General features: G+C 42.3%; 1 protein-coding gene across 1 annotated transcript in view; it reads right to left on the bottom strand.

Moving 5' to 3' along the window:
* Positions 1-10,565: 10,565 nt before the first annotated feature.
* LOC147641916 (C2 and GRAM domain-containing protein At1g03370-like) overlaps positions 10,566-25,309 on the bottom strand; it is a 46,003-nt gene continuing 31,259 nt past the window's right edge. The window contains exons 7-9 of the mRNA XM_086801085.1: positions 19,232-19,418; positions 18,540-18,815; positions 10,566-11,258 (exon numbers count right to left, since the gene is read on the bottom strand). Coding sequence (XP_086657211.1) covers positions 11,049-11,258; positions 18,540-18,815; positions 19,232-19,418 — 673 coding nt within the window. The 3' untranslated portion in view covers positions 10,566-11,048. The remainder of the gene's footprint in view (positions 11,259-18,539; positions 18,816-19,231; positions 19,419-25,309) is intronic.

Genomic DNA, 25,309 nt, shown 5'->3' with positions numbered 1-25,309 from the left:
GACCGCCAGAATAGGATGAATACTTGGCAAACAATAAGCAAAACACAGTCGTTGAGCAGAATACAGGGTTGCACATGATGCATGGTCAAACACAAACAAAACACAAGGCATGGCTGCAAATGATGCATGTATTTGTTGCAAGGGCAGACACAAAGCACTTGATGATGGCTGGGTTGATTTGCCTTGATAACGAGAAGAGCATGGCCCTTGTTTAGTTAGGCTCCTAACCCTCCCACCCCCCTCTCTAAAATTTTAGAGTGCTCAATAAATTGACCCCCCCTTTTTTTTTAAAGCTCCATGTTCACGCACAAAGGCTGCCCAATTCACTTAAAATACTTCTTCAGTGCCCGCCATTGGCATATTAGGTCGCTTAGGACATTGTATACACAAAACTATGCAAGATATAAAAAAAACTATGCAGGATAACACATGGGCTCCTCCTTGTGTGAGATTTTGAATAGGCAACTAACTAACCTGCCTTGATGGTGATTTGTAATCGCCTCATAGATTGGGGCTAATAAAATGCAAATTGTGCACATTGTCTAGCCCAGAACTTGCACTTATACTACATTCATGTTCATGCACCCCTGCGTGTGAATTGCCCCTCCTACTTGGCTTTGGATGGGAGTTGCATGGCCTTCAAGTAGTTTGTCAACAATGTCGAGTAAAGTGAAAGAACTCCTCATCGAGCCATAATTACTTCATGTGTACCTTAATCTTGGAACTTGGTGAGGTATAAGTGCTTGCAATGATTTGTGACGTGCATGAAACAGAGGAGGATGTGCTTAAGGGTCACCACTTTTGCTTTGGTCAAAGGCCTCTAGCTTGAGATTATTTGGAATGGCAATAAGAGGTGGTCTCATATAAGACTTTAACCAATTGATATGAAACACATCACACATAGTCTAACTTGGGGGAAGGCAAAGCTTAAAACAGACAACATTGATCTTCTTAACAATGCGGACTTTAACCAATTGATATGAAACACATCACACATAGTCTAACTTGGGGGAAGACAAAGCTTAAAACAGACATTGATCTTCTTAACAATGCGGATTGGGGTAAATCTCGTATGGTCCATAATATCGATGAGCTAACTTGGTGTTTGTGTTGCCTTTAAGAGCACCATATCTAGACTTGGGAATTCTTAAGAAGACCTGATACCCTTCATTGAATCTAATAGTCTCCTATTAGCATTTTCATAGTGTCTCATCCTCTCTTGAGCTTGCTTCATATTAGTCTTGCATTGTTGTAAGAGTGTATCCATTTTTATAGTGTCTCATCCTCTCTTGAAATTGCTTTATATTAGTCTTGCATTGTTGTAAGAGTGCATCTATTTTCATAGTGTCTCATCCTCTCTTGAGCTTGCTCATATTAGTCTTGCATTATTATAAGTGTGCATTCATCTTTTCCATCTCCTCTTTACCATCTTGCATTGTTGTAAAGTGCTTCATATCAGTCTTGCATTGTTGTAAGAGTGCATCCATATTTTCCATCTTCTCTTTTTACATTAGCATTCACTTCCTCTTGCTTTTGAACCATCATTTGGCGTAGTCACTGTATACCTATATTGCCTCATAAATTGACATACTAATACTCTCATGATGCATGTTATTATGAGCAAAATTGACTGCCATTCATCCCAAACACCTTGTGTATCATGGCAATAATGCCTCAAGTAAGTTTTCATCCACGTATCACTCACTTAAGTATTCACCCTCTCAGTTTGCCCATCAGTCTTGGGGTGATAAGTGGTGCTAGGTGTCAAAACAATTGGCATGATCTCAAACAATGTCCTCCAAAATGAGCTCATAAGCTTTACATCATAGTTGCTCACAATTTATTGCCATAGCCCATGCAACTTGAACACATGACCACAAATTGTTTTACAACCATAGATGTTGAATACTTTACTTTGGAAGACATAAAGTGTGCCGCCTTTGTCATGCGGTCCACAACCACATATATGCTATCCCATCCCCTCTGTGTGAGGTAGCCCCGTATTAAAGTCCATGGAAATATAAGTCCATTTTTCCTTAGGAATAGGCAAAGGTTGAGCAATCCACTAGGCTTATGTGTGGGATCCTTGTTTTATTGGTATGGTAGGCAACTTGTCACAAAAGCATGCATAAATTTCCACACACCCTTCTATTGGAAACTTTTTCTCACTTTGTCACAGGTCTTGAATAGCCCCATGTGCCTCAACAATGGAGAAGAATGAATTTCCTCCAATACCCTCTTCTTGTAGCTTGATGTAGGCACAAGGTAGACCTTACTCTTGTAGTAAATGAGACCATTATGAAGTTCATAATACGGCAAATCATCATGGGAACCTTTGCTATAGATTCTACCACATTGTTGCCACTTCCTCGTCCAAAATGTACTCTTCTTGAGTATCTATAATATCCAATCCTTGTGTATCTCGAATATTGCCATGCATGAACATGCCCACATACATGACAATGCATCTGCCACTACATTCTCCTTCCCTTTCATGTAAGAGATCTCGAAATCATAGTTTTGTAGAGTGGCCCCCCATCTTCTAAGTATTGGAGTACTTTATATGATCACTTTTCACAAAGAAATGACTCCCATATAAGTAATGACACCATTTCTTTATTGCATGAAGTATTGCCAATATCTCTTGATCATAGACATGCATAGCCATCTCTCAACTTCCGATTCTCAAATGCAATGACTCCATGTTCTTGAAACAAAACAATCCCAATGCCTCTTCCAAATTCATTGGCTTATATCATGAATGGCGTTGTGAAATTCGACGAGAAGTGGTAATGTGAGCATATCGCTTGATGAACCTCCTATTAAATATAGCCAAGCCTAAGAAACCCCTCAATCGGGTAGTGTTTTGTCAGTGTAAGAAAAATCTTGACACACTCAACCTTCTTAGGATCCACCATAATGCTTTCCTTGCTCACTATGTGTCCAAGATACTCAATCCTTTGTGCCATAAAAGTGCACTTGCTCTCTTTTGCATATAATTTGTTTGCCCTCAAAGCATCCAAAAAAGCCCTTATATACATCAAGTTCTCTTGTCACTCTTGCTATAAATCAAGATGTCGTCAAAGAAGATAAGCACCCATTTGTAAAGAAAGTGCTAAAGCACTTTGTTCAACACTTGGAAAGTGGCTGGTGCATTGCACAACCCAAAAATAGCATAACCAAATAGCGGTAGAAACTTTGTAATACCCATTTGTCGTCAAAGAACACAAGCATCCATTTGTAAAGGAAGGGTTGAAGCACTTTGTTCACATCAATGCTTTGGAAAGTGGCCGGTGATTGCACAACCCAAAATAGCATAACCAAGTAGTGGTAGAGACCTCTCTCGGTTCGGAAAGTTGTTTTATACTCATCACCCTCTTTGATCCTTAGTTGGTGATATCTTGATCTCAATTCAATATTTGAGAAGTAACATCACCCTTTAACTCATCAAGTAAGTCATCAATTTGTGGAATAGGGAATCTACTCTTAATTGTTGACTTCCTTAAATCCCTATAGTGCACACATACCTGAAAAGTGCCATCCTTCTTGACCAAGAGTACGGGTGATTAGCTAGGAGTGACCCATAAGCTCTTGTACTTGCTGCACCACTTCATCATTTTCTACCTTTGACAACCTATAAGGTGGTTTGTTTAGGGACTTGGTATGCTACTCAAGCTCTTTTTTGGCGGCAAGCACTTCAGCATTTGAAACACATCCTTGTACACAACCTCTTCATGCCTTTATGCATACCTTTACCCTTTTCACCATTGTCTTCATCTTTGCAAATATGTAGCATGTATATTCTTGAGCTCTCTCTTGAGTTGCATGGCATTAATCATCTTGATTCTTGATATACGAGTCCCGCGGCCAATGTACCCTCTTCATCACCATGCATAAAACTCATATACCTATGCATTGTAAAAGACCCAAGAGTAGCCAAACCAATCACATCCCAATACAATGTCAATGGAACCCATGTTCAATACAAGCAGATTAGCCTTGCAAGTGTAATCTTTTGTGAGTACCAACCCCACATTCTTGCATACCAATGTGCAATCCAATTTTTCCCCATTGGCCACTTGAACTTCATGCCACGAGGGTAAAGCTATGGGCTGTAATTTGAGACTACACATAGACTTTGTGTTGATGAAACTATTTGTACTCCCGCTATCAACCAAAACATGTGCCGCCCTTCCATTTATGCATGCCTTAAGCCTCAATGTACTTGCACCCTTGAAAATGGCATAGGCATCATTAAGTAGCCATATTGTCCTTGTCATCACGACCACACATGTATAATGGTAATCCATCGTCATAGTCGTCTTCCCTCCTCTTTGACCCACCCGGATCAAAAGGAAATTCACCCTCATTCTCTACATCAACCACATCATCATTGGAATTTTCAAAGCATTCCGCCTACTCATCCATACTCATCCACATCCTCTTGTGTGCCTTCGTTTCAATATTCGGTGAGGATCATACTTAGTGTTATCCTTCTTGGCTTTGCAAACCTTCCAATAATCTTTGTTCAAGTTATCACCACAATTAAAGCATAACCCTTTGCTCTTCAAGTCATTGATGCAATCTTCACCTATGATCTTGCTCTTGTTGGCTCCTTTAGCATCAACATGCTTCCCATCACCATTCGAAGGTCTAGGAAGAGATGTACCAAATCTGGAATTTTTGCTCCCACCTCTTCCATACATGGTAGGAGGACCGGTATGAGGTGAAACACCACTTGAGGGTTTAACCATAGATGAAGTACCAAAATCAGCCTTTACCCTTTGGCTTGCCTCTCTTACATGTGTATATTTTGCCTCATAAATCTCTGCAAGTGGCATGGCCTCTTTGACAGTGTCGAGTCTTTAAAGCATCCACATTGATGTTTTGCAATCCCTTTATGAACTTCCTCTATTTGTTTTCTTCACTCAAGCCTTCACATAGAGTGAAAGCTTCATGAACTTATGAACATAGTCCTTGACACTGCCCACTTGACTGAGATCATCTCGTTTTTCTATTAATAAATATGGTGCCATGGAGTGCACAAGGAAGGTAGGGAGTGAGTGCAAGTCTAGCAAGCTGCCACATGAGCAAGTAGGAATTGTCCCACATGAGCTAACAAAGCCAAGATGTATGCACCTCATATAAAAGGGATCACTTTCAAGCAATCAAATCAAGCAAGCTCTCAAGTCTTTCTATGAGTACAAGTCTTAATCTTGTAACTTGAGCCTAAAGCTTAATTAGTTCAATTTTTCATCATTATGAGTGCACTTAGGCTTCACCCACCTTAGTTTATCCCACGTTTAATCACTTAGAGTAGTGTCTTATTAGGAAGTTGTTTGTAAGTGAGCTCTAGATCCATGTTTTCTAACATGGTATCAAAGTGAGGGTAAGGCTCTCCATTAGCTTAGCCTCGGCATTCACCACTTTCCCTTAGCTCATTCTCAGTTCATTAGCTTTAATCATCTCATTAATCTCACTTAATCCCAATCTTATCCATAAGCTCAGGAAGAGGTTGAACTTGTAGTAGCTACTAGTTCTCCCATATCAGCCTATCATTTCCCAAGCCATTTTGGGGGAAGCTTCCTCACTTCAAGGCATCCACACACACGAGAGAGACCCGTCAATTTTGCTGAAATTGTGTGCCAAAATTTGCGTTGTTGCTCAACTCCATCCTCGTGTTGGGAAAATCAAGCCAAGCCCTTTTAGGACTAGTTAGCTCATACTACAAGGACCCTACATCTTGAATCTCAAGCTCCTTCATCGATTCGGCAAGCCGAAATCCGTGAAAAACCACATGATAATTTCAAGTCAAATTCGCAATTTTCAAGCAGTAATTGAACTGGTTTTTGGGCTTAATCCTCTTTATCTCTTCAAGGCTATTCTCCCTACATCATTTTTCCCTTCAAAACTTTCCCGTTACATGCTCAATTTGATCCTCCAACTTTTCCATCCTTGCTAATCTCTTCATCAAGAACTTAATCACTATTATGAGTAGTTGATTAATAATAGTTAGCAAAAATTGATATATAACTCATCAATTGGGGTTGTTTTAGTTTTGGGGAATCATCATTTGCATCCTAAATCACTATGAAATTCATGTTCTTCAACTCATTTGTATCGCTGAATTGTAAGAGGAAAAGACACTGCCTAAGTTAATGCTAGGTAAGACCACCTCAAATGGCAACAAACACAACAAGTCACATTGAGAGGTTCACTAGGGATGGGTTTCACACTTGGTCTATACAAATGAAGTACCTTTTAATGCACAAAAAGCTATGGAAGATCATTAAAGAAAATGCTCAAATCACTATTCTAAGTATGCCAGAAGCACAAGTGCATGAGTTGACCGCATTACAAACCACGACATCCACACATAATGCATCAAAGGCACTTAAGAAAGTAAAACTCAATCACCAAGCATCAAGCGTAAGAGTCAAAGAGCATCTAGTACATATCAACAAAGCTATCAAAGAGACAGAAGTCAAGCCAAGGAGTAAAAGAGCCAAGAAGCAGGCAAGAAGAGAAAGAGAGCTAAGACAACACAGACAAAGCTGCACAAAGAAGCATGAAGGTAATCACACAAGGTCTTCATCAAGCAAAGAAGAGGAGACCAAAAGAACCTCACTTCTCTAAACAAGAAATCAACAAAACCTCGCTACCCAAAGACCAGATGAGTAGACGCCCATCTCATCTCGTTTATATTGTCCTTACCACCTTAAGTAGCTATGCTGACACTCAGGGGGGTGATGACGTATTGTAACCAAACCTTACCACCTAATAATAGCAAATCAAGCACCCAAGGGGTATTGGAGTTGTAAACCTCACATCCAACCACCTTGCTAGTAGCCTAAAAATAAGGTACCAAGGGGGGATGTTGAGAAATATGGTGCTATGGAGGACAAGGAAGGTAGGGAATGAGTGTAAGTCTAGCAAGATGCCACATGACTAAGAAGGAATTGTCCCACATGAGCTAACAAAGCCAAGATGCCCACCTCAAATAAAAGGGGTCACTTTCAAGCAATCAAATCAAGCAAGCTCTCAAGCCTTTCTATGAGTACAAGTCTCAATCTTGTAGCCTAACTGAACTTGAGTCTAAAGCTTAATTACATTAGGAACTCAATGGAGTCTTCTTGGGCCCTTTTATTTGGCAGTTTAAGGGAGTCAAACCTTTTCTCTTAAGAAGAAACGTTTTCTAATTTGAAGCTTCAAAACGGCTACTTTATTCGAATTTGAATTTTGGGAGGAAAATGGAATTTAAAATCTAGCGGATAAAACCATATCATGTAACATATCTATGGAAAGCTCTTGATGCGTAGATCACGGATCTGTAATCTCCGCTCAAATCGGAGCTTGTATGTAGAAGTTATGGAGGTCCGAAAATTGTAAAATTGCCCCCTCCCCTTTTTGGGGAAAAAAGTGCACCCTTTGACCACTCTTACACCTCTCTTACAAACCATTGGTTTTTGCTTACATGGCGGGCTCCTATTTGTCAAAAAGTTAAACGTTTCCATAATCTCATGGCAAATTAAAGGGCCCAAGAAGACTCCATTGAGTTCCTAATGGTTCAATTTCTCGTCATTATGAGTGCACTTAAGCTTCATGCACCTTAGTTTAATCCATGTTAATCACTTAAATTAGTGTCTCATTCGGAAGTTGTTTGTAGGAGAGCTCTAGATCCATGTTTTCTAACATTTTCCACCATCTTAGATTGGCTAAGAGTTGAAATAAATGTATGCCTCATCTCATTCTTAAAATCCAATAAAGTAGTGATCATATTATCACAAGCATCATTCAAGTGCCTCCACCATGCATGGGCATAACCTCTTCAAATTCCTCATCAAAAGAGCCTTCTCCTTTCAACTTTGTGAAGGTGCTTTTGTCCTTCACCCCTTTAAACTCTTCATGGGTGGGGATGGTTTGTAACAAAGTTAAAAGGTCTCATGTCCATTTTGGGCTAAAGGCCAAGGGATTAAGTGTATGTGAAAGGGACCAAAGGCTATGAAGTAGGTTGGCCATGCCCATGGACACTTTTAAGTAGTGTGAAAGGGCGACAGCGATCAAGTATATAATAAGGCTAATGATGAGCCTAATCGATATACTAACCACAATTACAACTTTCTCTCTACTCTTGGCAATGGTGACTTCTCCCACTTCAGAAGAAGAGTGTGCCCTCCTTTGTTGATTGCAATTGTCCAAACTCCGGCTCATGAGTGTTCTAGTTTGTTTCAAGTTTACCAAAGTGATAATAGAACCTACCTAGGATAGATCTAGAAGGGCTATGTGGTAATAGTTTTTGATATCATTGCTTAGGTTCTGTGTCCCTGTGTTTTTTTGCTTAATATTTGATAGGGTAACATTAGTTTTCTAAAGGGATAATAGAACCTACCTAGGCTATATCTAGAAGGGCTAGGTGGTTATAGCCTTTGCTTATGTTATATGAGGACTCTTGGTAATCCTTTTCCAACATTGAAGATAATATGAGGACACTTAGTAAGCCTTTTCCATTGAAGATATAATATGAGATCTTGGTTTGTGGAACTCCTCGTGCTTCTCTCAATGATTTAATTTGCAAGCTTTCAATGTCCTAAATCACTATTCTTAGTGCCAATGTCATTGTGTTCAATTCATGGCTGGTGTGAGAAGAGTTTCCATTCACTTTGAGTCTCTATAAATTTTGTCAAAGAAGTGCCTTGGTGGATGCTTGACCATTAATATCCTCTGCACTAAAAATACTCTTTGGAGTTGTGTACTTAATATCTGGCAATTCCAATGCCTACATCTTAACACCTTTGCATCAAATACATTAATGCCATTGACTTGCTATTTTAAATCAATTTCCATCTTTTGAATCAATTTTTTGTTGGTGAAACTAATTCGTTGTTGTATATTTGACCATCATCCTAAATGTTTCTTGCCACCTTGGAAGTGTTGTTTTTTTTTTTTTTGCGGTTGCCTATTCCTTACTTTAGTTAACTCATTGATCTTTGATTGGGATGATGATGGGTGCCTTGTGGCCATTTCTATATTTTGATAGCTCTTTACTAAAAAATAATTTAGTATTTTGAGTGAGAATTATTGAGATGTTTGAGTTGGTTATTAATGAAGTTGGACCCTTTCTTTCTTCTTCGACTCTGTCTCAAATTTTAAATTTTGGCACGTGCTATTTTTAGCCAAGAAGTGCAATAATAAAGGATCACCTATTTTTAGCTAACTCTCATGAGCAAGGGGGATGTTGCTTATGTCTATTATTTGAGCTTGGAGTTGAGGTTAATGGCTTCCCTTCCAAAAAAAAAATTAAACCCTTCACACATTAATTCCCAACCAATGAATTAGTGTTTGATTTGTTTCAAATCCATGAAGGGAAGTGCACAAAAAAACAAAGTATAGTGTAATCATACCTTTGATTTGTATTGCAGCTTATGAAAAGGACTTTATACTTGAATGGATGCAAGGTAGATGCTTTAAACTTACAAAACCGTTTGAATAATAATATTACCAAGTATTAAACTAAAATGCTTGGGTAACTTTGATTGTTGTGTCTTAGCCAATATCAATTCTTGTAAGCTTGTAAAATTTTTAGGTTGCTAGCATTGATCATAGCTATTGATTTGGCATATACTATAGAGGATTAAATTATTTTATAGCTTATCTACTTGATTCATTCTCAATATTGTTATGAGGAAATATAGATAAGATAATAGAATAAGTTAGGACTATAGTGAAATAAACTAGTGGTTTAACGTGCTTCTAATATTTTCAAAAGCTTTTATATGGCATTTCCTTAAGTACCCTCTCATTCAATTGAACAGTTAGGCAATGCAACACTTGCAAGCTAAACACTGATTTTGTGTGTGGAAAAGTCTATGCAATCCTCAATGCTTCTCAAAAACGGGTACCTCCCTCTCTGGACTCTATACCTTCTCATTCAATGTAGCGCTTGCTAAACCACCAGTGTTCACGAAAAACCGAGGTTTAATTTCAGGTGAATGGCAAATTTTAAAAGTTAACCTTCAAATCTGAAAATAGGTGGTTTTAAAACCTGCAAATTTTAAGGCATTTTAGTTATATTTTTCCTTAAAACCTGTAAAATTTCAATAAAAAACCTTTAAAAATTTCAAGCTGAAGGTTTTTGTATCTCTTGTTTTCTGTGAACACTGTGCTAAACACTGATTTTGTGCTTGAAATAGTCTATGCAATGCTTCTCAATAATGGGTACTTCCCTCTTATCATTCAATCCAACACATGCAAGCTAAACACTGATTGTGTGGATACCTCCCTCTCTCTGTGTGCAAGCGAGTACCCGTGTCTCTAGATCATTTTTATGTGATTACTTCTTACAAAAGTACCTCTCTCACAATGCCTTGTATTTGAATACCTCTCACATAAGCACTCTTCCCTAATTACCTCTCAAATCGGAATTGTGTCTCATTCTTAGGCTCACAAGTTGAGAGTCTCATTGTTATGCGCACAAGTCGAGAAGGTGAATGCATAGCACAGACTTTAGACAGCAATTATTTATTCATCTTGATCACACCATACCCTCCATAGCTGTTGTTCCTCACTCATCCTTCTTGAAACAAATCGCTACAAATAGAACATAGACCCAAAATGGGTAAAACACAACTTTACATGAGAGAGCACGTGTTAGCCAGATGGCACCTCTAAATTTCCTCTTTTGTGTATATTTTTCAAATCCGGTGGATGATGGCCGATCTGAGAAGTATTTGCTCAGGTGGACCAAATCTCACTTGTAAAAAAATAGCTTCTCTATGGGAGATAAGACACACACGGGATGTTGCAGGGTCTTGGTCCCTTTTGGTTGTTTGGGGAAGGGGGGGGGGGGGGGGGTGTTAGGGTTGGTATTGGGTTGTGTGTGTGTGTGTGTGTGTTAATATTGATCATTCCAATAAGAGGCCAGCACTCACTTGGGGCCAAAATCCATGTACAATCAAGCACTGCAACTGCCACATATGCTGTTGCTTCACGCCAGCTTCATTGGCCTCATAGCTGCACAAGCTAGATGCTCAAGACAAGTATCATCTTCCTCAACCGTATGTCTCGTCTCTGTGGTCAAGAATTTCCTGCACACAGATATCAACGATATCTTTAAGATGTTTTGTGTACCTGTCAAATATGTTTTTGCTTATCCGGTTCTGGAACATTGTGCTTTTCTGCCATGCGACACCCACGAAGACCTTGCATGAAATTCTTGGAGGAGTCGTTGATAACTCCTCAATCTCTTGTCGTACTCTAATCTGAGAGTTCAGAAAACACGCATCAATGGAACATTTATCTATCAAACACTTTCACACTCGAGATACTAACATGGGTGTTTATAAAAGCAATTCAAAACCCCTTTTTACATCTTTCACAAAATTTATTCATTTGTTTACATTAGCATATACCCATTTCATTGCTCAATATTTCTATGTAAGTCAGATACGATAAAAGTTTACAAAATCACCATGCCAATGATTTGAGAAAATATTTATTATATCACGTTAGATAAAGCCAAAAAAACTAAGCATTTTTACTTTTTTTTTTAAAGCTCTTCAATTCAAGCTATGCTTTGTAGGTTACATCCATTTTTCTACCACTATATGGACCTTGTTTTGTTTCGACTAGCATTAGGCCCAAGATCCTCCCATAATTACTGTTTTTCACCGCCCGTAAGTGCCCGTCCGTAGGTGCTTTTTATCTACCCGTAGGCAATGCCACCAAGGAAGTACCTTGTGGGGTTTTGAACCTAGGACCTCTTGGTCTTGGGCTATCACCTCATTGGCTATATGCACCTTATTTAAAGATGCAGCTCCACATAGTGATAGAAAAATGGCCACTAAGTACATTTAAAATAATATTTACAAAAAGAAAATTTACCTTTAGATGCTTTCAAAATTACTATTTGATTTTATGGTTTTATAGAGCATTAAAAATTGAGCAATTTTATTTTTTATAACTTGTCAATCTGAGCCATTGTTCTACCACTATATGGAACCCAACACTTCAAAATGGGCTCCATATAGAGTGGTTTGCAAGTCATGGCCATTTTTCTACTACTACCACTCAATCAGGGTGAAGGGGCACACCTTCAGAACTGTAACATCAAGGCAGTTGGGAGTTGTTCACACACAGGGGTAGTGCTCTGGAGAGCCGTGAGTTTGGTTGGCCCATCCCAGCACCTCAAGCTCTGTTTTCACTTTGACCAAGGCCCCACAAAATCAAACATTATACTAACATTGGAAGATATTCTTTCTGCAAAGGAAAGAAATAACACTGTCGCACGTGCAGAAAGAGAGATTTATTCACATATCCTAAAGACTAACATTATACTAACATTGGAAAGTATTCTTTCTGCAATGGAAAGAAATAACACTGCCGCAAGAGAGATTTATTCACATATCCTAAAGACCCAATGGGTCTCTGAGACCAAAAACTGTTACGTAAGTTCCATTGTAGATTGACTTCGCATAATCCGCGAATCCATATCAAACAGGACAGGAAAATCTCATGCAAATCTCATAGTCGGGTGGGCACCTGAACATATAGTGCTTCTCTCTCTCCACCTCTCCAGTCGTGCATACCCTACATACATGTGGAATGCCCTCTGCTCTACCAGCCTCAATCCGAATGGTGTGTCACAATGAATCCTGCTCTCTATAAACTTCAGTTTTGCAGGGAGCTTTGGTGGGGACATCCATGTGCGGCTCGTATGCCACGTCAACTTGAGACAGATAAGATAGTTGATCTCTTGCTTGGAGAGATCCAACCAAAAAAGGGGAGTTGAGACTATATTTTAAGGGAAAGAGGTAGTACATAAGGCCATGTCGATCAATCCATCTGACCATCCTTGAGTACCAAGACCTACTCTGTTCCTTCCTGTAAGCTGCATGGAGGACTCGAGAGCCAACCGCGGAAGGCAATCTACATCCAATGCATGCAGCTGACGTAGTTCAAAAAAAGGCATCTGTAAAAAGGGGGATGCTCCAAACTTAGCCAAGATGATTGTAAATCCCCCAAGCTAACGGACCCTATGATTAAGCATAAACATAAAGGAAACACAGATAGACAGTGGCATCTAGCTAACTGCCCAACCACAGAGCTGTTCAGGCTCACCCCCGAGCACAAGGGAATAGTAGCATCCAAGACATGGCTCCACATGCAAAGTCCCTCACGACCCATACCACCAGTACACACCCATCGGATGTAAGCATGAAGTGTCTCAAGGCCTCGAGTCCAGGTTTGAAGAGCTCTCCCTAAAACTTACTCATAAAGTCACGCATATAGGCCTCCTATAAACCACGAGCCAAATATAGCACGTCTCCTCACCCTTGTTGGGGTTTTGGAGCTCTTGTGTGTTTATTCACTATGTATGTGAACTGCCCCCCTAAAGGGTTTAGTGAATGTGTGTGTAACCTCATCCATGTATATGTGTGTGAACACCTACTCAGGTGTGAACACCCCTTATATCTGGATATCTGGATAAGATAAGTGTATGCTGTGTGTCATGTTCTCATACGTGAGTGTGATATGTTTAAGTGTCAAAAGATAAGGTTTACAACCTACAAAAGCATGTATTTGATTTGAAGTAATACAAGCCACATCATATACCTAGATAAATCCAAGAACATGCCCAAATTCACCTTTTAGGAACGTCCATGTTATATTCTCATGGTAGTCAACCCACAAGACTATATAACTATCAACTCCATTATGCATAGTATGGACTAGATACTACGACATCCCCACTAACGTCATCAGTGCCCAATAGTGGGTGTAGAACTCTGTATCAAGATATGCTCTCTCTCTCACACACACACACACACATAAAAGCATATATTCACACAAAGCCCTTCATACTGAGTTTCTGTCAAACCTCCGACGATGCAGGGCAGACTCAACCATGATGAAGCCTAGCACGAAGGGAAGTAGCAAATAGAAAGAATTAGTACAACAAATAAGTAGTTGATAGGGCAAATGCACCGTTAAAGATAGAAAGAATAAGCACAATATCAACTGGCCGCAACTTGGACGAAAACTTCACAATGTGAAATCTGCATGTCCGCTAATACGACTGAATTATATACCTAGATGAATCCAGGAACATGCCCAAATTCACCTTTTAGGAACGTGCATGTTATAAACTCATGGTAGTCAACCCACAAGACTATATAACTATCAACTCCATTATGCATAGTATGGACTAGATACTACGACATCCCCACTAACGTCATCAGTGCCCAATAGTGGGCGTAGAACTCTGTATCAAGATATGCTCTCACACACGCACTCCACACACACATAAGAGCATATATTCACACAAAGCCCTTCGTACTGAGTTTCTGTCAAACCTCCGGAGATGCAAGGCAAACTCAACCATGATGAAGCCTAGCACGAAGGGAAGTAGCAAATAGAAAGAATTAGTTGATAGGATACCGCTAAAGATAGAAAGAATACGCACAATATCAACTAGCCGCAACTCGGCCGAAAACTTCATAATGTGAAATTTGCATGTCCGCTAATACGACTAAATTATCTACCTAGATGAATCCAGGAACATGCCCAAATTCACCTTTTAGGAACGTGCATGTTATATACTCATGGTAGTCAACCCACAAGACTATATAACTATCAACTCCATTATGCATAGTATGGACTAGATACTACGACATCCCCACTAACGTCATCAGTGCCCAATAGTGGGTGTAGAACTCTGTATCAAGATATGCTCTCACACACGCACTCCACACACACACACACACACGAGCATATATTCACACAAAGCCCTCCGTATTGAGTTTCTGTCAAACCTCCGGAGATGCAGGGCAGACTCAGCCATGATGAAGCCTAGCACGAAGGGAAGTAGCAAATAGAAAGAATTAGTACAACAAATAAGTAGTTTATAGGGCAAATGCACCGCTAAAGATAGAAAGAATAAGCACAATATCAACTGGCCGCAACTCGGACGAAAACTTCACAATGTGAAATCTGCATGTCCACTAATACGACTGAATTATATACCTAGATGAATCCAGGAACATGCCCAAATTCACCTTTTAGGAACGTGCATGTTATACACTCATGGTAGTCAACCCACATGACTATATAACTATCAGCTCCATCATGCATAGTATGGACTAGATACTATGAAATCCCCACTAACGTCATCAGTGCCCAATAGTGGGTGTAGAACTCTGTATCAAGATATGCTCTCACACACGCACTCCACACACATACACACACACATAAGAGCATATATTCACACAAAGCCCTTCGTACTGAGTTTCTGTCAAACCTCCGGACAAGCCACATCATCTTTGAGTCGTGCAAATCATCTCTCACTAAGAGCTTTGTTTATCTCTCTTCTCTCTCTCTTACTCCTTTGCAACAATGGACACCTTTGATCCCCCTTAGCCTTGCCTGTACACATGGTATCAGAGTTAGTTAGGGTTTATGCTTGCAGCTGACTGCTGCCTGTCAGATCTGAACTCAGCCACCACATTGCCGCTGTCCACAGCACTTGCATCTGACAAGCCAATCGCTCTTGCACTGTAATGGAAGGGCAGTGTGATACATGGAATTCAACTACTGTTAACCATGCTTAAGCATAAACCACCACATAATTCAGCCAAGAGTAAAAGAGAAGGAAGAGAGATAGATCTTGCACAATACACCACACCTGTAGTCTCATGCATGAAAGCGTCATCACCTGTAGTCTCTTCCCTCTCCAATCATCCTCTCCTAGATCTAGTCGCTAGAAAGGGGCACCCTACATCGCTGTGAGGCGTACCAAAGTGTCAACCCAACACTTGGTGTGAGGCTCTTGGAAGTGGTCCTGCAAACACTCTCTGGATGGGCTAGAACTGCATATCCTTTTGCAAGGTGGGTCTGAATGGCTAGTCTCATGGAAAAAGATCACCCCCATAAAGGTCACTGCAGGGTAAACATAAGATGAGACAATCTCCACCAGGGCTCCTCTTTATAGAAAAAACCGACTAGCACTCTCTTGGTATGAAGTGTTAAATACCATGCTCTAGCTTTTGCCGAGAGTGGCCATGAGGTCTCTCGTCACAAAACCCTACACTGAGATGTCTCTATAATGCCTCTACAAAATCAGATCGGGACTATGTCATCTCCATAAAGCAAAATGTCCACAACAACCTCGGCCACTTGTGAACCTGTCTCCCCAAACCTGTTCACAAATGATGAGATCTCCTCTATATACAACCCAAACAATGTACGAGAGAGCGGACAGCCCTGTTTGACCCCAATAATACTGCTGATATCCCCGAAAAGCCGTGCCTGAACCTTCCCTATCATGGCCAGATATAAGTGCCATCACCCCCCATATCATGCCTGATAGAAACTGAAGCTCTTGTAGGCGGTCTAGAAGTCAAGATCAGGAGACGGAGTCAAAGTCCAGAAAACAACAGTATACCTCTTCTGTCCATGCCTTCACCTCCTCAATGAAGGCTCAAAGAGTAAACATACGATCTAGAGTAGAATAGTTCCTCCTAAAGCCTGGCTGGCCTATGGCTCTCTGCCCCCGTCTCTTTGCCAAAAAACTAATCTCCACCTCCAATACTGCCCCATAAAACGTGGTTGGTGGTCCACGAAGTGGGAAATCCTTCACACAACGCTCTATTAAAGAGTTGGACAGCCATGTCCACGAGCAGAGTGTCCGCACAAACATCCTCATGGCCCTTAGATCTCAACCATCGTGTGGCCTGTCATAATGGTCCTGTAGTTGTTAATGAGGTCGGTGGGGTCTCTTGCTTTATGGATGGGAATGATGGTGTTGGTGGTCCCGGAAGTGCAAAATCCTTCACAAAAGGCTCTCTTAAAGGGTTTGGAAGCCAGAACGTTATGTCCATGTGTAGAGTGTTCCGCACAAACATCCTCATGGCCCTTAGCTCTCAACCATTATGCAGCTTTAATTCAGCCCTAGTAGGGTTGAAGAGGATGGCTCAAGAGAGGCATGGAGAATAAGCAAGGAGTGGAATGTGTGCTTGCTGTTATGGGCTGATTTGGCACATCATAGAGATGTTGCACATAAGCTTCCCATATTAGAGAGCCTGCGATGGGCATGGGTGGTTGCTTTTCTTCAAGAATGCGGCATGTGTCTGAGTTGTCCTCACTCAAGAAGAGTTGGTACAGCTCCGCCTTGCATATGGCCAAGAGCACATGCTTTTTTCCATCCAGTAGGGCAGTGGGAGAATCTTTGCATTTTCGGGCTGCCCGCACACCCCATCTTGTAGGAAACAAAGCCGTGTGTTCTTGCATTCCTCATCAAACCAACCGTTTTATGGATGAGCCCATGGGGGGTTTGGCAGTAGTAGATGGTGTGAGAGAAACTGGCTTGGGCTGATTCATGATTGATGGAAAAGAGCTGTCATGTGAGGGTGGAGATGGGCAAAGTGAGGTCCAAGTCAGAAATGTGGCGAGATAGATGAACCTCATAAACAGAATCTAGATTGTGAAGGAAATAAATGCTGGTGAAAGTGGACATGGGGGGAGTCAGGTATGGGTAGCAAAGGTGTGTAAGAAATAGTGCAAGTGAGGTATGTGTGATCAGCCCCAATAGGTGGTGGTAGGATGGTGAAATCATGGATGTGTCGCATAAGAGCAAGAGACCCCATCAGGTAATCCACAATGCTTGACCCGTGGGATGGAGGTTAGGTTGTCCGATGTGGGCCAACGTGACATCCTGCTATAAATAAGTAGCTCATGCATGGCTCCCACGTCAAGAAAGCATCTGCCATATGTGGTAATAGACCATTGTTGCCTCATCTCCTGAGGGTTTATCTCTAAGAGCATGACGGATCTGCACCACAATCATACATATGCACCTGCATCCCAGCTGTCCGTGCATTGAAGTCACCCAACATGAGGATGTCTCCTTGTTGGGAGAACTCCAAAATGTCTACAAACAAGGGGGCTTATGGGGACTGTCCATCCAGCAGTAAGTATTGTGTGAAGGCAGATGTCTCGGGTGAAAAGTAACTCACTGCAATATGCAAAATCTGAAAGCCAGGCCTCGCCAAGTGCATCCACATGAACCAGGCCTTCTCATCCTGTCTGACCACTGCAAGTACTCTATGCATGTGAGGCCTAAATAGGCATGCCACACCTCCTGAGCCCACGTACCCAACCATAGATACTAGTCTGTCCCCTATAAGCAGACTCCCATAGATAACCTAACACTGCAAGTAGCTCGAGGCTTTTGATGAGTCTCCGTGTAAAAGACTATGTCCCTCCCTGTGTAGGTATTGGCAAAGCTACCTGGGTGGGACCATAAGGTCCCATTACACTTCCCTGTGGCTGTGTGAAGCATATTTGTGATCTCATAGACCCCGCCCTGTTGGGCAGGGTGCCTCTCCATAATGATGCCGATACACGGCCCATTTACTTGCCTTGCATATATCATTCCTCTCTCTCTCTCTCTCTCTCTCTCTCTCTCTCTGTGTGTGTGTGTGTGTGTGTGTGTGTGTGTGTGTGTGTGTGTGTGTGCACACGCGCGTGCAGGTGGAGAGAGATACCTGGAAATTATCTCCAAAAGGCACATCATGTAGAGTCAACACTTCATCTACGTACAAGGCATGTCCATCGTCTTGTTTAGTCTTCTGCTGTATGCAGGTTACATTAGTCCCAAACAAAGAGATCTGGTTGCTTAGTTTGAAGCTGACACGTCTTTGCTGCACTGCATCATCGCCCATGCACTCCCATGGTGTTGAGCAATAATTTAACCGCCCTGTTTTTTCTGCTACTTTTTCATCTAGGTTCTCCTTTTCATATATTTGAACCATAGAGCTCACCTGCAAAAATTTTTGCTGATATAAGCAGCACATATACTGCAACCTATAAAAATATAATGTATAAAATATTTATATTTGATTGATAAGTTACTACATGTATAGGTATATATTGACCATAAATAAATTTCTGTTTTTCTTAAAGTATGTAAGACCTCTCTTTTTCAATAGATGTATTAACATATTGAATATAAATATAAATATAACATACATACATGCACACGCATTTAAAACATAGTGTCATACATACATGGATACACGCACTAAAATATATTGTGTCATACATACAGCACACATTTAAAACTTTTACATATACTGAAATCTTGTAATAAATTGAATAAACGTACTTGTATGTATAGTGTATTAACATATGTTTAGGAAGTGAAGTTTTTTTTTTTTAATGGACAAGGATTGCTTACAGAAAGTGGAAGCTCTGTAGAATAAACCTCTGTCAGATTAGCCTCATCCACGCCCAAAAAGGTCTGTGATTCATCCACCTGTCTATGTGTGGTTGCAGAGCCATCATCTCCTTGCTCAATATCTGCAATCATTTCCATCCGTCGCTCTGGGCTAAGAGTCCGATACTTCCACAAAACCATCATCGTTCTGCGTAGCAAAACATACTTCATTAAAAGACCTAATTTGACGTTACAACAAAAGAAAGCATCTCTTAAGTCATCATGGTGATTTAGCCCAATATGATTGCACTGAATTGACTTCAATCACACTTTTAAGGGTCTACAAAGGGCTGGCCGACTAGTGTTTAGTTGGAGGGGTTCTCCTACGAATAGGCCCATAAATAGCTTCATTCCAAGTCATGTTAAAACCTATTTCTTAGCTTCAAAATGCTTTGAATCGTTTGTAGCACAAAACAATTTGCAACAGAGGAAATACTCTCAACAAAATGTCGATTTTTCTCAAATTGAGAATGCCAATTTTCAACTCTTGTATCCATATACATCCTTCAATTACCTCAGCAAGATTGCTATCACTTTACAACTTAATAAACATTTTAGAAAATTTCATCACATGAGCCAGAGGACCTACATAGACACTTGGATGCATTACAGAACTTTTGCAGAAAACAGGACTTAAGCGTTAATCTTGGAAAGACCGAGGTTACATGGATGCATTACACTACTTTTGCACCCACCAACTACAGAGGCCCGATCAGAGCAGCAGTAAGACCAGCCAGGTCCATGACAGCGTACACAGACACATGATCCTCTAGTCCCACTACACGATGTGCCATTAGTGAGCAAGTACAATCCATTATGAGAGCCAGACACCCCCGATCTCAAAGGCCTCATCCCTCCACCTGGCAGCTGCAGATCCAAGATATCCTTCGTCGATATGGTGATCTCCCATCATAGAGAGAGGAGATGCTATGGTCGATTTGCACTCTATTTTGGAGGAGGATGGTATATTTGTATGACCATTCACTGACATCATGTAACATCACACGCATACTTTAGCTGACACAGTTAGTTTCATACCTTTTCCGTGGTTAAGTATCTATCATTGATTCATTGTACTACCTTTTTGGTCTCATAAACTCTCTAGGCCTTTTGAAGACGTTAAAATCTCCCTCCCTCCCTCCCTCTCTCTCTACATCACACGCATACTTTAGCTGACACAGTTAGTTTCATACCTTTTCCGTGGTTAAGTATCTATCATGGATTCATTGTACTACCTTTTTGGTCTCATAAACTCTCTGGGCCTTTTGAAGACGTTAAAATCTCCCTCCCTCCCTCCCTCCCTCCCACTCTCTCTCTCTCTCTATGATGGTAGAGGCCATATTTCAGACTATATGCCTGCTAGACAGATTCAGAGAGATGCCCCAGGACAGATTGTCATACAGAGCTTTTGAGGCATCCAGACAGCTGGCTGAGGCAGGAGACAGAGGATCATGGTATGCACAGGTCACACATTGGTTCTCACAGCATGGCCTAGACATGGATCATCTACCACCATTCCAGTATGACAGGGATGCACCACATATCTGTCTCTCTCATAGTGAGAGGAACAGAGTATTGAGACAGGATCTATGGCAGCTCTATACACGAGAGACATGGATATCGCCTACACAGCCTCTTCCACCGAAGATGCTATACTACAGAGATCACTTCATGAGTATCACTGATGATGGATTTATAGAGAGGCCTAGATACATGGAGGGATTTTTACCACACGGCTCCCGAGTGGCTATTGGTCAGCTCAGAGTTTCATCACACCGATTGCAGATTGAGACTGGCAGAGCAGCACGGATCCCCCGAGAGGAGAGGGTATGCAGATTGTGCAGAGAGGAGGTGGAGAGTGAGGAGCATTATGTATGCAGATGCAAAGCATATACAGCCATCAGAGAGAGAGATCCCATTTTATTCAGAGAGCCACATTCCCTACGCCATATCTTTGAGGCAGCAGATGTCACGTGCACAGTGGGTATCTACCGTGTGCTATACGCATGCAAGACTAGTTTCGAGGCTTGGGGAAGCTTGGAACTAGGCAGGCTGATTGACGAGCTGAGTTAGGGATATACTAACGGGCGGGCACCCAAGTATGGACGGGCAGGCGGCCAAGTGTGGACGCCCGATGACCGGCCAAGAGCCTATAAAAGGGTGGCCAAGGTTAGTTATTGTATTATAGAGAGTCTCGCGAGTTTGTGAGAGCTCTATGGTCTTGGAGCCTGGATCTAGTGCAGACGTGCACTTGCTTTATGCAACCGAGGCCGGCAGCAATCTCGAGGCCCGCGAGGGCAGCTTCGTGGCGGTATGGGACGTCGCGAGGAGGAGATTGGTCGTACGTCAACCTAGTTAGCTCAGCTCGTGGCTCGGTGGGGACAGCCAAGACTGTGGGCTTGCCCACGGCTGACACCTGGCTTTCGGACACCACGCCTATACCAGAGAGAGATGACAGAGATCAGAGCTCAGTTTCACAGAGAGGGTGCGGAGCGACTGGCTCGCTTCAAAGCACACCCAGGCATGTTCTTCAGGGAGCTGTGGACACCCCCTTCACTGATGTATACCATTTTATACCCCCAGTATGGTACAGGATGGAGCTAGCTAGGTTGCATATCATGATTGTATACTCCATGCATATAGCTTTGCATTCTCCTAGTAGTAGAGCTCCATCCCCTGCACACCCAGATTCAACTTTTTTGTTCAGTACTTTTTCATTTTGTTGGGATGACAGAGGATACCCCATACAGGTACTCCGATTTGTCTCATAGGCCGAGTTCAGTCTTTTGGAAGACGTTAATAAAATCTCTCTCTCTCTCTCTCTCTCTCTCTCTCTCTCTCTGCCTTTGCACCACTCAGAGGTGAACAGAATCATCAGGCAGGATATTATCAGATTAGACACTGAGAGGACATGGGTATCACCAATGGGCCCTCTAGGGACAAAGATGAGTTTTTACAGAGATCACCTGCTTCGCCTCACAAAGGATGGATTCATCACTCCTCTGAGATACATGGACATACATTTGTCACATTGCATCCGCACTTCCTCTCATTAGCTAAGGATTGAGACAAGTAGATATGGACCACAGAGAGTACCAGCAGAGCAGCGTATATGTCAGCTAGAGCCAAAGACAGAGGAGCACTACATCTGCCGATGCCCCGTGTACTATGAGATTAGAGGGAGGTTCCCTTGCCTTTTCAGAGAGGGGTTTGGCCCCCTTGCCAAGAGTGATGGACTACAGTGATCAGATATGCCTAGGACTTTTTCTACTAGAGATATGCCGGCATAGAGAGACTTTCATACATGGAGGAGTAGCACACACAGGTCCTGTGCAGAGACAGCTTACTGATTTCTTTGGGAGCACCGCTTCAGCACAGCAGAGGCACGGTCAGGACACAGCCGCATCCACATCCAGAGGGGTCACTCTTGAGCGTGCCTCTCAGCTATGTTGGGACAGATGCCCTAGACTTCGGGGTATTTGTAGCAGATCCAGATGGCATGGGAGGCTTAGAGAGATCATTGCAAATCACCAGCAGATACCCTCCAGGCAGTTCACCCCGGAGGAGCTTGTCTGCTTCAGCAACCTATGAGGGATTTCATCCACCGAGGGCCCGTCTATACCCTCACACATTCATGCCCATGTTACTCTTGATCTCTAAATCTATAGATCTTTAGATCTTTCCTCACTTTTTTCTATTACACACCACTGGCATTTGTACTTCATCTGTCCAGATTATTGTAACTTTTGGTCTCGTAGGTCATTTTGGCTTTTCGAAGACGTTAATACAGATTTCATTTCATTTCATTTCTCTCTCTCTCTCTCCAGAGAGCACAGACACTCAGAGCCCACAGGAGACAGAGGACACCTGGCTTTCGGACACCACGCCTATACCAGAGAGAGATGACAGAGATCAGAGCTCAGTTTCACAGAGAGGGTGCAGAGCGACTGGCTCGCTTCAGAGCAGACCTAGGCATGTTCTTCAGGGAGCTGTGGACACCCCCTTCATTGATGTATACCATTCTATACCCCCAGTATGGTACAGGATGGAGCATATAGCTTTGCATTCTCCTAGTAGTAGAGCTCCATCTTCTCCCCCACTCATTGTACTTATTGCACACCCAAATTCAGCTTTTTTAGTTCAGTACTTTTTCATTTTGTTGGGATGACAGAGGATACCCCACACAGGTACACTGATTTGTCTCATAGGCCGAGTTCGATCTTTTGGAAGACGTTAATAAAATCTTTCTTTCTTTCTTTCTTTCTTTCTCATTAGTATTATCATCATCATCTATCTTCTCTCTCACACAGATCATCTATGCTCAAAGGTCCAGACACAGCTCCTAGATACCTCTCAGTCTCTCATCACCAGCTTCTCTCTCGAATCAAGAGGGAGGTACCTGGCGACAACCACAAAGGACCATGGATTTAGAGGACTGCGTCTGACAGACTGCAACAAGCTTGACACTGGAGGTCCACTCAGCCGAGGCAACCTTCATACAGCATATCCAGATCCATGAGATACTCTAGAGGAACAAGGGCGCTCCGCCACAAGTAGTGGGTATGGAGAGTTTCTATGAAGTCAACAGATGTTAAGCCCATATAGTGACTCCTGCCGTCTTCAAACACGAGACATGTACCCAAGAGGTAATTGTTTCTACCACGCCACATATCTCAGCAATGACTGCTCCTCCTGTCTTCAAATAGAGGTTAGATACCGGAGAGCTATTTTTTCTACCACACCACATATCTAAGCCCCCTTGAAGGGCTACTTTGCAGATTATAACATGGTCTCTTGTAACATGTTATGGTTTTACCTGGGTAGCTAGTTTGTTTTTCTTTTTTCCAGACAGAGTTGTATGATACTCAAGAGGCTATGTACCGGGAGATCACGCAGAGGATGTAGGGTTGCAGAGATCAGCACAGGATGAGGGGGAGATTACAGATTATGGCAGGCATTTTCTCACACTCGGGAGTGCACATGGGTTGGTCATATACAATGGCTTATCGAGATGGCAAGGATCAGATGCTCTCACACACTGGAACTCTAAAGGGGGAGCGAGCACAGTGGACTACTTGATGGGATCTCCTTCATTGATACCTGATGTGCGGGGTTTCACGATTTCCAGTAGGCCCATTGGCATAGCAGCCGATCATGCATACCTGAGTTTCACAGTAGTAGGTAGATCCCCGAGAGATGGGCCAGCCACTCATCTACCTAGGTACCCGAGGTATCAGTTTACACGTGAGACAGTTGGGGTTTATCGGGATGCAGTATCTGATGGCTTGTTCGCTTTAGACCTGCATAGGCTCGCTTTAGACCCGCATAGGCCTCTGGACGAGATCACGAGAGGATTGGCAGGTGTACTACATGCATCCGCCTCATATGCGTTTCCCTGCACTATGATCCCTTCCACCCACCCCCGCAACACTGCCCCACAGAACAGTTGGTATGATGATGAGTGTCGTGAGACATGAGCACAGCTACAGCGTGAGATTGCCATTGGGTCTCACACGCATGGACAGGCCAGGATAATCTTTCGGCGCCTTGTGCGGAGGAAGAAACGAGCCTATCTAGCTAAGCTAGAGGAGGAGATCTACCAACTCTTCCTGGGGAAGGACAGCCAGAGGGCATGGAAGATGTTTCAGGAGAGACAGCCTGGTACTCCGATTACTGCACCTGAGGCATGGCATATTTATGCTAGAGAGCTATATGATGCACCACGACAACCCCCCACCCCCCCTCCACTGGGAGCTAGACCGGCTAGCAGCATCTTTTTTACTATGCGGATGGTGCTAGATGCAATAGACAGGTTACAGAATGGAAAGGCACAGGATCATGATGGGCTAGTTGGAGAGCACTTCTCATATGCACGAGACACTTAAGCTCCGCTCATCGTACATGTGTTTAATCGTGCCATTTGTGAGGGTTTCCCAACAAGCTGGACAGAGCATATCATTGTACCACTCTTTAAGAATAGTGACCCCATGGTACCAGGCAACTACAGGACGATCATGATTGGTCATTACTTGGCAAAAT

Source organism: Cibotium barometz, chromosome 1, assembly GCF_041138505.1.
Source record: "Cibotium barometz isolate CiBa-2024 chromosome 1, ASM4113850v1, whole genome shotgun sequence".
Classification (NCBI taxonomy): domain Eukaryota; kingdom Viridiplantae; phylum Streptophyta; class Polypodiopsida; order Cyatheales; family Cibotiaceae; genus Cibotium; species Cibotium barometz.
The sequence above is the reverse complement of the archived record's forward strand: the minus strand, read 5'-3'. Positions and strand labels throughout refer to the sequence as shown.